The 13,155-nt window shown below is 51.6% G+C and overlaps 1 protein-coding gene across 1 annotated transcript; it reads right to left on the bottom strand.

Moving 5' to 3' along the window:
* Window positions 1-11,078: 11,078 nt before the first annotated feature.
* On the bottom strand, window positions 11,079-12,011 carry LOC136787701 (olfactory receptor 14A16-like). Its single transcript, XM_066985015.1, has one exon. It carries the CDS (start codon window positions 12,009-12,011, stop codon window positions 11,079-11,081), a length of 933 nt encoding a protein of 310 aa, XP_066841116.1.
* Window positions 12,012-13,155: the final 1,144 nt, after the last annotated feature.

Below are 13,155 nucleotides of genomic sequence, written 5' to 3'. Positions count from 1 at the left end.
CTATTAAAAGGTGAATGAGTCTTGCTGATCACTCCTTGGCTCTCCAGTTGACGAACTAGCTTATGGATGGGAATCAGGGAGTCTCGGTTGGTGCGATATTGCCGCCGGTGCACAGTTGTGGTAGCGATCGGCACTTGCTGTTCTTCAACCCTCAGCAACCCCACAACAGAAGGGTCCTCTGAGAGACCAGGCAAGGTAGACAACTGTTTAATGTCCTCTGTCTCCAAGGCAGCTATGCCAAAAGCCCAGCGGAACCCTTTTGGGTCCTTGAAATATCCTCTTCTAAGACAGTCTATGCCAAGGATGCACGGAGCATCTGGGCCAGTCACAATACGGTGCTTTTGCCACTCATTCCCGGTTAGACTCACTTCAGCCTCCAATACAGTTAACTGCTGGGATCCCCCCGTCACACCATAAATACAGATGGGCTCTGGCCCTTTATAGCTTGATGGCATTAGAGTACATTGTGCACCGGCGTCTACCAAAGCCTTATACCTCTGTGCGTCTGACGTGCCAGGCCATCGAATCCACACAGTCCAATAAACTCGATTGTCCCTTTCCTCCCCCTGGCTGGAGGCAGGGCCCCTCTAGTCCTGGTCAGAATCTTCGTTTCTGTGTTTAAAGGACTGCCTGCTGGAAGTTGGAGCAGCAAACCTTTCAGAGAACTCCTTTTTCCCAATTGTTTTCTTTTGCAACTCACGTACCCGTGCCTCTAGGGTCGCAGTAGATTTTCCATCCCATTTTCTCATGTCCTCTCCATGGTCACGTAGGTAAAACCACAGGGTGGCGCGGTGTGTGTGCCCACCATATTGTCTTCCTTGCACAGATGAACGTTTCCCCCTAATAGCTGAGACACTGGTTTGTACAGGTGGGGAGGAAAATAATCCCTCTTTAAGTTGGTGGACCTCTTCAGAAAGTTTCTCCAAAGTATTCTCTTTTAGCTGGTGGACACTGGTTTGTTCAGGTGGAGGGGAAGATAAATTCTCTTTAAGTTGGTGGACCTCTTCAGAGATTTTCTCCACAGGCCTGTAGGGAAGAGGAGAGATTTCCTTCGTACTGCCGGAGTATTTTAGCCACTTCATTCACTGTGGGTTCCTCCTCCTCTTTCCAGGTTAATATTGCCAATGAGCTGGCATATGATGATGGTGCACTCCGTACGAACTTCCGCCACATGGGTGGTGTACACCGGACTTCATCTGGATCTGTGGATGTTTGTGCGTCGTCTAGGTCCTTATAAATTACTTCCCGTATGGCCAATTCCCTCAGGTACTGAATTCCCTTCTCCATGGTGGTCCATTTGCCTGGTAGACATACAAGTTCTTCCTTGAAGGGATACCTTTCCTGCACAGCTGACAGGAGACGCCTCCAGAGGCTGCGAGATCGTGCTCCATCTCCAATTGCTTTGTCAATGCATGCGTCCCTAGCAAGGGATCCCAGCCGCCTGGCTTCCTTGCCCTCTAATTCCACACAATTGGCTCCGGTGTCCCAGCACCGGAGCAGCCAGGTGACAAGCTGCTCACCTATACAGCGACCAAAATCTTTTCGCACATCTCGTAGCTCACGCTGGTATAGAGTCCGGGTAGTTATTGTTGATTTTTCGACATCCTCATCCTCATCTTCATCATCCTGCACCTTTGATGGCCCAGCCTCGTCTTCTCTATACCCAGACCTAGCAGAAGACTGTCTGCGTTCTAAACGACCTGAGCCTCTATACCATTTTTTCACCTTGTCTACAGGGCAACTTGCACTGCTACAGCTTGTTTCTCTGACCCAGACACAGGGTCTGCCACAGGGGTTGGAATACTCTCTGCGGGGTCAACTTGCACTGCTACAGCTCGTTTCTCTGACCCAGCCACAGGAGTGGGAGCAGCTGCAGGAGCTGGAGCTGCTGCAGGAGTTGGAGTGGCTGCGGGAGCTGGAGCTGGAGCTATAGTAGCATCAATTGCAGCTCGATAGGCACAAGCCAGACCCCAGCATACTACAGTGATTTGTGTCACTTTGGAACTGCCAGAGTCATGACACCTTTTTTCAAGCATTCTGCCAGCTTTTTAGGATTTTGCAGTTGTTCAGGGGTGAATGTCCAAAACACTGGAGGTGACCACTGCTCTAGAAACCTGCCATAGCCTCCCACACTCCCTGCCACTCGCAACTATCCCGCCTCAAGACAGATCTCCGGATGAGATTCCTAAGTAGTTGTTTAACCCTCAACAAAACCTGAAGCGCATTCAGGAGACATAACAACAAGAGCAGGCTGGTCTGAGTATCCCAAGGATATTCAACATCTCGGAGAACCACCGTAACTAGCTCGGGGGATAAGAGGGTGGTGGTGAAGGAGAAAGGGAGAGTGAACAGGTAGGGAAACATGTCTTCCCCTGTCCCCTTCACAGATTGGCTCCCTAACGAAAACAGGCAATAGGTGTAATTGCTAATAGTTGCCGAGATATGGTTTCCAAAGTATAGAGTCGACGTCAGTGCTGAGTACAAATACCAGGTTAAAGTCGTGACCAGATATTTCATCATTTCATAAGCCATTGTTACACCGCACAGTACCATAACAATCTTAAACCAGGGCCCGGAAAGGATAAACAGTGCAACAGGGAGCACATACAGAAAGTAACGCACCATAAAACTTAATTTGGAAAACAGGTACAGCAGACTGGTGATTAAGGCAATCAACATCGTGACTAGCAACTATTAAGCAGGTCCAATACTTATACCAATTTTAGTTTAACACACTCTGGTCAAATTTGTCGATATCTCAACTCTTCGAGCCCCACGTTGGGCGCCAAAAGGACTGTTGTGGTTTAACCCGGCCGGCAGCTAAACACCACACAGCCGTTCGCTCACCCTCCCCCCTCCCTCTCTGGGATGGGGGAGAGAAACGGGAAAGTGAAGCCGGTGAGTTGAGATAAAGACAGTTTATTAAGACAGGAAAATAATAATAACAGTAATAATAATAGTGATAATGATAATAGTATTAATAATAATAATGTGTAAAAAAACAAGTGATGCACAATGCAATTGCTCACCACCCACTGACCGATGCCCAGCCTATCCCCGAGCAGCCGGCCCCCCCACCCCGGCCAGCCACCCCTATATATTGTTCAGCATGACGTCAGATGGTATGGAATACCCCTTTGGCCAGTTTGGGTCAGTTGTCCTGGGTCTGTCCCCTCCCAGCTCCTGCTGCACCCCCAGCCTGCTCGCTGGCAGGACAGAGCGAGAAGCCGAAAAGTCCTTGGCTTGGTGTAAGCACTGCTCTGCAACAATTAAAACATCAGCATGTTATCAGCGCTCTTCTCATCCTATTCCAAAACATAGCACCCTACCAGCTACTATAAGGAAAATTAACTCTGTCTTAACTGGAACCAGGACAGCATCTAATAAGTATCTCTCCAATTTGGAGACCAGGATGTCATGTGCGATCGTGTCAAAGGTCTTAGAGAAGTCCAAGTAGATGACATCGGTCGGTCTTCCTTTGTCGTCTGATGTGGTCGCTCCATTGTAGAAAGCCACCAGATTGGTCCAGCACAACTTACCCTTTGGTGAAGCCAAGCTGGCTGTCTTGGATCACGTCTTTCTCTTTCATGTGCCTGACATTGATTCCAGGAGGATCTTTTCCATGGTCTTGCCAGGCACAGAGGCGAGGCTCACTGTTCTGTAGTTCCTTGGGTCCTCCTTTCTACCCTTTTTAAAAATGGGAGTGATGTTTTCATTTTCCGGTCACCAGGGACTTCACCCGACTGCCAGGACTCTTCAAATATGATGGAGAGAGGCTTGGCAACTACATCAGCCAGTTCCCTCAGGACCTGGGGTGCATGTCATCAGGCCCCATAGACTTGTACTTGCTGAGTTTCATCAGGTGTTCCCAAACCTGCTCTTCACTCACAGATTCACAGATTCACAGATTCACAGATTTCTCTAGGTTGGAAGAGACCTCAAGATCATCGAGTCCAACCTCCGACCTAACACTAAGTACTCCACTAAACCATATCCCTAAGCTCTACATCTAAACGTCTTTTAAAGACCTCCAGGGATGGTGACTCCACCACCTCCCTGGGCAGCCCGTTCCAATGCTTAATAACCCTTTCGGTAAAGAAGTACTTCCTAACATCCAACCTAAAACTCCCCTGTCGCAACTTTAGCCCATTCCCCCTCGTCCTGTCACTAGGCACGTGGGAGAATAGACCAACCCCCACCTCTCTACAGCCTCCTTTCAGGTAACTGTAGAGAGCGATGAGGTCGCCCCTGAGCCTCCTCTTCTCCAGGCTGAACAAGCCCAGCTCCCTCAGCCGCTCCTCGTAAGACTTGTTCTCCAGACCCCTCACCAGCTTGGTCGCCCTTCTCTGGACTCGCTCGAGCACGTCCATGTCCTTCCTGTAGCGAGGGGCCCAAAACTGAACACAGTACTCGAGGTGCGGCCTCACCAGAGCCGAGTACAGGGGCACAATCACTTCCCTCGACCTGCTGGCCACACTGCTTCTTATACAGGCCAGGATGCCGTTGGCCTTCTTGGCCACCTGAGCACACTGCTGGCTCATATTCAGCCGACTATCCACCAATACTCCCAGGTCCTTCTCGGCCAGGCAGCTTTCCAGCCACTCATCTCCCAGCCTGTAGCTCTGCTTGGGGTTGTTGCAGCCCAGGTGCAGGACCCGGCACTTGGCCTTGTTGAACTTCATGCAGTTGACCTCAGCCCATCGCTCCAGCCTATCCAGATCCTCCTGCAGAGCCTTCCTGCCCTCGAGCAGATCGACACACGCACTTAGCTTGGTGTCATCTGCAAACTTCCTGAGGGTGCACTGGACGCCCTCATCCAGATCATCAATAAAGATATTAAAGAGGACCGGCCCCAGTACCGAGCCCTGGGGGACTCCACTAGTGACCGGCCTCCAACCAGATTTGACTCCATTCACCACAACTCTCTGGGCCCGGCCATCCAGCCAGTTTCTAACCCAGCGAAGCGTACGCCAGTCCAAGCCCCGAGCAGCCAGTTTCTGGAGGAGAATGTTGTGGGGAACGGTGTCAAAAGCCTTACTGAGGTCAAGGTAGACCACGTCCACAGCCTTTCCCTCATCCACCAAGCGCGTCACTTGGTCATAGAAGGGGGTGGGTGGGATTTTGCCCCCAGCCTCCATCTCTGGGTTCAGGGAAATGAGAGATTTGGGAAGCCTGACTGGCAGTGAAGAGTGAGGCAAAGACGTTGCTGAGTCCCTCAGCCTTTTCCATGGATGTCATTACCAGTTCAGCCTTCTCATCCATCAGAGGGGGTACACTATCCCTGGCCTTTCTTTTCTGAGCCATGTATCTATAGAATCTCTTTCTGTTACTCTTTGCTTCACTTGATAAGCTCAATTCCACCTGTGCCTTGGCTTTCACAGAATCACAGAATCACAGAATCATCTAGGTTGGAAGAGACCTCCAATATCACCTAGTCCAACCTCTGACCTAACACTAACAAGTCCTACACTAAACCATATCACTAAGCTCAACATCTAAATCTCTCTTAAAGACCTCCAGGGATGGTGACTCAACCACTTCCCTGGGCAGCCCATTCCAATGCCTAACAACACTTTCGGTAAAGAAGTCCCTCCTAATATCCAACCTAAACCTCCCCTGGCGCAACTTTAGTCCATTCCCCCTCGTCCTGTCAGCAGGCACGTGGGAGAATAGGCCAACCCCCACCTCGCTACAGCCTCCTTTAAGGTACCTATAGAGAGCGATGAGGTCTCCCCTGAGCCTCCTCTTCTCCAGGCTGAACAAGCCCAGCTCCCTCAGCTGCTCCTCATAAGACTTGTTCTCCAGACCCCTCACCAGCTTGGTCGCCCTTCTCTGGACTCTCTCGAGCACCTCCATGTCCTTCTTGTAGTGAGGGGCCCAAAATTGAACACAGTACTCAAGGTTCGGCCTCACCAGAGCCGAGTGCAGGGGACAGTCACCTCCCTAGACCTGCTGGCCACGCTGCTTCTTATACAAGCTAGGATGCTGTTGGCCTTCTTGGCCACCTGAGCACACTGCTGGCTCATATTCAGCTGACTATCAACCAGTATTTCCAGGTCCTTCTCGGCCAGGCAGCTTTCCAGCCACTCATCTCCCAGCCTGTAGCTCTGCTTGGGGTTGTTGCGCCCCAGGTGCAGGACCCAGCACTTGGCCCTGTTGAACTTCATACAGTTGACCTCAGCCCATCGCTCCAGCCTATCCAGACCCTCCTGCAGAGCCTTCCTACCCTCAAGCAGATCGACACACGCACCTAACTTGGTGTCATCTGCAAACTTACTGAGGGTGCACTCAATCTCCTCATCCAGGTCATCGATAAAGATATTACAGTGGACTGGCCCCAGTACTGAGAACTGGGGGACTCCACTGGTGACCGGCCTCCAACTGGATTTGACTCCATTCACCACAACTCTTTGGGCCCGGCCATCCAGCCAGTTTTTAACCCAACGAAGCTTACGCCAGTCCAAGCCACAAGCAGCCAGTTTCTTGAGGAGAATGTTGTTGGAAACGATGTCAAAAGCCTTACTGAATTCAAGGTAGACCACATCCACAGCCTTTCCCTCATCCACTAAGCGTGTCATTTGCCTTATCCCATCCCTGCACATCCAAAACAGAAGCATGCGTGAGGGACTGGGAAAAGGACCCTGGATCCATAGAAGCCATTCAGGAAACAAAAGTTATAGGTAGGAAGTGTGATTGTGTGGAGGTGCAGAGATGATGGGCACATTGTACATTATGCTCCTAAAGACCTTTGTGTCCTTTTCCCTCCTGACTACAATGCCACTTCTGTCTCAAGACTAGAGTAGTAAACAGACATCAGAGAGACACTCTTGGATCAAGAATGTCATCAGAAAGCTGATCCCAATAAGATATGGGGAGGTCAGGAGCAGCCTGGACAAGAGAGATGTGAGATTTTGGGGTGGGAAGAAGAGCTTGGCCAGCTGAAATTAATGATTTCGTAGAGGTAAGAGGGTTCATGTAATGTTGATGCTGCAGTAACACTGACTTAAAACAGTCATGTATGGCCCTTACCTTACTTGAACCAATAATTTTAATCCCTAAACCTAAATGCTACTCCAACACTCTGACAGGAATCCATTTCTCTAATGCTTGAACTCAAAGTATCACTTAAAGGAAAACTCAGGCCATACCCCTTTCCCTTACCTTTACTCTCTTGCTCACACTGATCCCTTCCTTTAATACCAGTATTAAAATGCTCTGATTAACCCTAGACTTCCTGGCAGACCTGAAAAAAACAACAACAACAACAAAAAATATAAATAACAGAACTTACTTAAAAACAGACCTGATACCCACAGAAGAACACCAAAACTTCCCAGTAAAGTTTTGTTCACTCTCTAACCCAGAAAGGTGAGCCCTAGTTGCTTGGGAACCCTGCCAGTATAACTTTGCTGAAACTCTAACCCAGAAATTGAAAACCAAGTCCCTAGGGGACTAGAGAGAGGTCAGCTCAGCCTCAGGATCTCCTGCCCCAGCAGGAGGAATGTGACTGGGGCAGTGACTGGGAGGTCACTTCTGTCTCTGCAGCTGATAGGGCAGCAGCAGGAATGTGTCACGCAAAGGGACTGTGAGGTCCCTTGTGTCTGGAGGTGGCAGGTCAGCCTTGGCTTCTCCCTGGGATGTGCACTTTGGGGCTGCCATCTGCCAGTGGCCCTGCTAGGCCAGCAGAAGGCCCCTGCTTGGCATGCTGCCTGTGGGATCCCCTCTGCCTCCATCCCCAGGAGGACCCAGACACAAAGAAGGCCCGCAGAGGGCTTGTCCTGTCCCTTCTGCTTGAGGCCAGCACTGGACAGCAGGAGGCACAAGGCTTGGCTGTGTCTAGCCAAGAAGCTGCAAGGGCAGCAGCAGGCCCAGGCCTTGGGAGATGCTGGTGAGGTGACTTCTGTGTGCTTGGCTGACAGGCCGCACGGAGCCTGATGGGTTGGGATGCCTGCTTCAGGAGTGGTTTCCACCCTGATGGAGCTTTCTTTGGTAGTAGGAAAGAGCAGAAGAGGAAAAACTGGTCTATCTCTGGATATTGGTCTACAGTTACTCCTTTGAAGCCCTGCTTAGGTAAGAAGAGCAGGGTTTTTCCTATTTAAAAAGAGGCAACAGGAAATCATGCTGCAATTTAAAAAGAAAAAAAAAGTTCAAGTTCCTTTTTTTTTGGCATCCAGTGAAGTTTACCTTCCCAAAGGGATGACGGTTCAAGATGTATTTTACACTGATTAATAGGAAATTTTAAATAGTAGTGTTAATATTAATCCATATCATAGTAATTCAATGATAAATGATGAGTTTCTTGCTAAGGAAACCAGTAGACCGACTGCTGAGAGATGGGCGAGCTGGAACTCACTGAAACTCAAAGCAGCAACTGGGTTGGTGAGAGCGGTCTGAATGATCCAAGAGTAAGGGGAGGGCAAAGCAGGAGAACCATGGGAAGTGCATAAGTCCAGACAGGAAGCTGGAAAGGGGACATTCAGCAGGGTCTGTGTAATCAAGATGGGTTTTGAGCCTGGAAGATGAGGGAGCACACCATTATAGACAAAGGGATGACAATGCAAGTACAGGTGAACACCAGGATTTCTTCTCCCGCAATGTATATACATCCTGAAAATTCACATTTCATCATGATCTTCTTCGTGAGACATTTAATGGAAGGGGTTGAATCATTTGAGCTGATGAGTAGTTTTTTTATTAGTTAAGTACTAAAATAATTACTGGGTATTGGGGCAGAGCTTTGCTGTCTGACCATAAGCATAACCAGGGAAAACCTCCTGTGGCCCCGTTGTATTTGAGGCACTTCCATGGGCCGGCAGATGTCAGAAAAGACCTGCAGGAGACCGGAGCCCTTTGGGAAAATCCGGTGGAGCCAGGTGGAGTTCCCAGGGCACCTCCACTGCCAGCAGTGGTCTTTGTCCCTGTAACTGCAGCCCAGCCCTGCACAGGAAACCCCTTCAAAGACAACACCCTAGTTCAGTGGGTTCCTGGGACTGATCTAGATTTGAAATGGCCATTGGGAACCTGAGATATTCTTATTCCTACTTAACCCGTGATACCCCTTATTCCTACGAGACACTTGAACATCCGTTTACCATCCTCGGTCATCTTTAGCAAATTCAGGCTGAGAAACTCAAGTATAGCACGCTTCAAATGGCTGAGGCAGAACCCATCAGCTTGCGCCACTTTGGGGAATCATCCCCTTCCAACCAGGGATATGAAAGTGAAAAATGTGAAATGCCCCGTCAGGTCAATGCGCAGAGTAAGGGAAAGTCACACATATTGTGCTGGAGTGTCAGAAGGCAAAAAGCATTGCACTGTGCCTCAGAGTAATCAAGGAGACCTAATCCAGTTCATCTGTGAGATAAAGCAGAGTGAAGGACGTTGAGTTGTGTCCTAACATGAAGAAGGATGTACATCACTGGTGAAGGAGCTGTCTTTTTGTGCCATCACCAATGCAAATTACAAAAGAACTACATCAAATAAATGTAACCTGTCCCACCTTGGCCCTGTCACTCCATGGGGCAGCGGAGGGACCTTTTTCAATTTCATCCTCTTCTTCAGAGAGGCTTTGCCCTCTTCCTGTGCACCACGGGGCAGAGCCTGGCCCTGGACACTCCATGAGCGCCGTGGAGGTCCTGGTAGGCTGCGGTGAGGGGACGAATGCCCTGGGCCCCCTTCGTGCTCTGCCCAGGCCAGCAAGGGCCCCGAGCAGCCTCGTGTCCCCTGCCCCTGCAGCTCTGGGCTCCCTTCCCCAGCCCTGGCTCTGCAGCACCAAGCCCTGCTGGGAGCCCTCCCCTGCATGCTGCCACCGCTCCCTGACGCTGCTGGTGCCCTCTGCCGGGCACTGCCCAGCCCAGCCCAGCCCCTGCCCACCTCTCCCCACCTCCCGGACCTCTCCCCAGCCCAGCAGCCCAGGCTGGGCTGGCCCCAGGCCAGTGCCCACCGCAGGCTGCTGCAGGGCTCTGGGCACGGCCAGCACAGCCCCAGCCCCTCGCAAGGCACCGCAGCTGCTGGCACAAAGGCGGCTCTGGGCCTCCCCAGCAGCCCCCGCGCTGGGGCCAGCCACGGCTCAGGAGATGGAGGGCCGTGAAGCTGCAGGAGCCCTGCTCTCCTGCCTGGGACATCCCCAGCACAGAGTGCCTGTGCCCCGCAGGGCCAGCCCCGCTCCCCAGGCCAGCACAAGAGGCCTGGCCCAGGCACAGAGCACCTCCAGATTCCTCTCCAGGATGCCATTCGCCATCAGACCCAGCACCACGGGGACAATCCCAGGCCAGTCAAGGCCAGTTACTGTTTGCTGGGCCATAGGCAAGCAAGAAAGGAGCTCCTGGTCCAGCCCTTGGTCCTTCACTGATCACGCTGGGGTTCTGATCCATTGTGAGGCCCAGAAAAGCAAGAGGTCTGTTCAGGAAGCAGCTCCTTGGGTATATTCCTGAAACCAGCTTTGCAAGAGGCGTGCAGAGACATTGAAGAGATGCCAATGTAGGGATAAGAGGACTGTCACCAACATACATGAGATCTCAGGGCTTATCCAAATACAAGAAGCACAATGTGGAAGCCAGAAGAGAGCAGCAGTGAAAAGGCCACGTCCTGCTGCTGGCCATGGCCATGGCTCCAGGGAAGCAGCAGCCCCGACCCGAAGGCAGCAGAGAGGCAGAGCCCAGCGGGCAGTGAGGGGCAGCCGCGAGGGCCAGCGGGGCTGCTCCTCCCTGTGGCAGCTGGGCTCTGGGCCCTGAGCCCCTCCTGTGTGCTGGGGCTGCTCCCCCAGCTCCAGAAAAGATGGGAAGGGATGGATGCTGAGACCAGTTAATTTCTTCTCGATTCTTTTTTGTCTTTATCTAAACGGGAAGCCCACTTCCATAAGTACATGAGATAGTTGGTTGAAAAATAAAATAGAATGATAAAAACATAGGATTTTAAATAGATCACAGGATATTAAATAGATCATTTCTGAATGAAAATCGCAAGGTTCATAAAATAGTATAAAAGTAAAGTAAGACTGTCCTAACACTTACTCAGTAAAGAAAAAAAAAAAAAAAGAAAGAAAAATAAAGTGTCCTGTTAGGACCTTGTGCCCATTATTATTGATGAAGAAGCATGTATCCAAAGAGTTTCCTCAATGCATCCTTGAGCTCCTTGTTTCTCATGCTGTAGATGAGGGGATTCATGGCAGCAGGAACCACAGAGTACAGAACTGCCACAACCAGGTCCAGGGATGGGGAGGAGATGGAGGGGGGCTTCAGGTAGGCAAACACGGCAGTGCTGACAAACAGGGAGATCACGGCCAGGTGAGGGAGGCACGTGGAAAAGGCTTTGTGCCGGCCCTGCTCAGAGGGCATCCTCAGCACTGCCCTGAAGATCTGCACATAGGACAGCACAATGAAAACAAAACAGCCAAATACTAAACAGACACTAACTACAATAAGCCCAACCTCCCTGAGGAATGACTCTGAGCAGGAGAGCTTGAGGATCTGGGGGATTTCACAGAAGAACTGGTCCACAGCATTGCCTTGGCAGAGGGGCAGGGAAAATGTAGTGGCCGTGTGCAGGACAGCATTGAGAAAGCCACTGCCCCAGGCAGCTGCTGCCATCTGGGCACAAGCTCTGCTGCCCACGAGGCTCCCGTAGTGCAGGGGCTTGCAGATGGCAACGTAGCGGTCGTAGGACATGACAGTAAGAGTAAAATATTCTGCTGATATAAAGAAGAGAAAGAAAAAGACCTGTGCAGCACACCCTTGGTAGGAGATGGCCCTGGTGTCCCAGAGGGCATTGGCCATGGCTTTGGGCAGAGTGGTGGAGATGCAGCCCAGGTCGAGGAGGGCGAGGTTGAGGAGGAAGAAGTACATGGGGGTGTGGAGGCGGTGGTCGCAGGCGACGGCGGTGAGGATGAGGCCGTTGCCCAGGAGGGCAGCCAGGTAGATGCCCAGGAAGAGCCCGAAGTGCAGGAGCTGCAGCTCACGCGTGTCTGCGAATGCCAGCAGGAGGAACTTGGTGATGGAGCTTCTGTTGGACATCTGCTGTTTAGAGGCATTGGGTTCTGCTCAAAGAATAGGAAGACATTCATAATGTACAACCGACTTAGCAGAGGAAAACTCCTACCATTTCTCATTTAAACCTCCCCAAATGATTCTCCACATCCAGGCAGGCATATGGCAGGTCCCTTTCCTGAGTTCTACTTGGTCCTGCCTTAGGGTGTCCCTGGGAGCAGGAGACTTTGCTGTGGGCAATGGAAGAGTCAGTCCTGTCCTACAGCCAGACATAAAGAGGAATTTGGTGTTATCTCAGCTTTACTTTACTCCTAATACCAAAGACATTTGCCCCAGTTTGGCTAACATTCAAACCAACTGCTCAGGAGTGCTGTTGGGATTTTTTTGTTGTTGTTGTATTTTTTATTCTAGCTGCCCCAAGACACCTGAAGGCTGCTTTTAAGTCAGAAGTCCAGGCATCAGTCCTGCACTCCAAGTAAGACCCTCTGGATACTCAGAGACAAAGGCACTGTACAACCCAGAGTCCTTTAGAGTGTTAAGGCCCAAAGTCCATCAGTCCTGCTATCAGCTGCCCTCTGCTGGCGTTTCTTTGATCTACAGGGCAGTTGCACTCAGAAGTGCACCTCAAAAAAACCTGGATGCTGCTGAGAGCAGAGGAAACCAGGCTCCAAGTGCCCATCTCCAGACCCCTCACCCTGTCCCCGTACTCCCCTTCCCCCAAGCACCCCAAGGGCTCACTCCATGGGCAGGTGAAACCCCCATCCCCAGGCAGCCTGGGAACAAGAGCAGCAGCAGCACGGCCAGGTGGAGAAGCCAGGAGGAATGGCAGCGTGCTGCTGCCAGGGGAGGCAAGGCCAGGGAGGGACAGACGGACACTCAGCACACCCTCCTGTGCTGCAGCTCTGCCTGCAGAGGAGGCAGCTCCTGCTGGGGACAGCGGGGGCTTGAGGGCAGAGGCTGTGCTGGTGGCAGAGGAGAGCAGGGGGTGTCCCAGGGAAGGCGAATCCTTGCCCTGCAGGGGCTGGCAGGGAGGTGCCTGAGCCCTCCCTCGCACAGCATTTCTGGCAGCAGCTCCCTCTCACCGCCTGCCCATGTCCCTGCTGCCTGCCCGTGTCCCTGCTGGGAGCCGCTTCTGTGTCCCCACGTCTCCTACCCATACACGCTCACAGGT

Source organism: Anser cygnoides, chromosome 30 (assembly GCF_040182565.1).
Source record: "Anser cygnoides isolate HZ-2024a breed goose chromosome 30, Taihu_goose_T2T_genome, whole genome shotgun sequence".
Taxonomy (NCBI): domain Eukaryota; kingdom Metazoa; phylum Chordata; class Aves; order Anseriformes; family Anatidae; genus Anser; species Anser cygnoides.
This window is presented reverse-complemented; position numbering and strand designations above follow the sequence as displayed.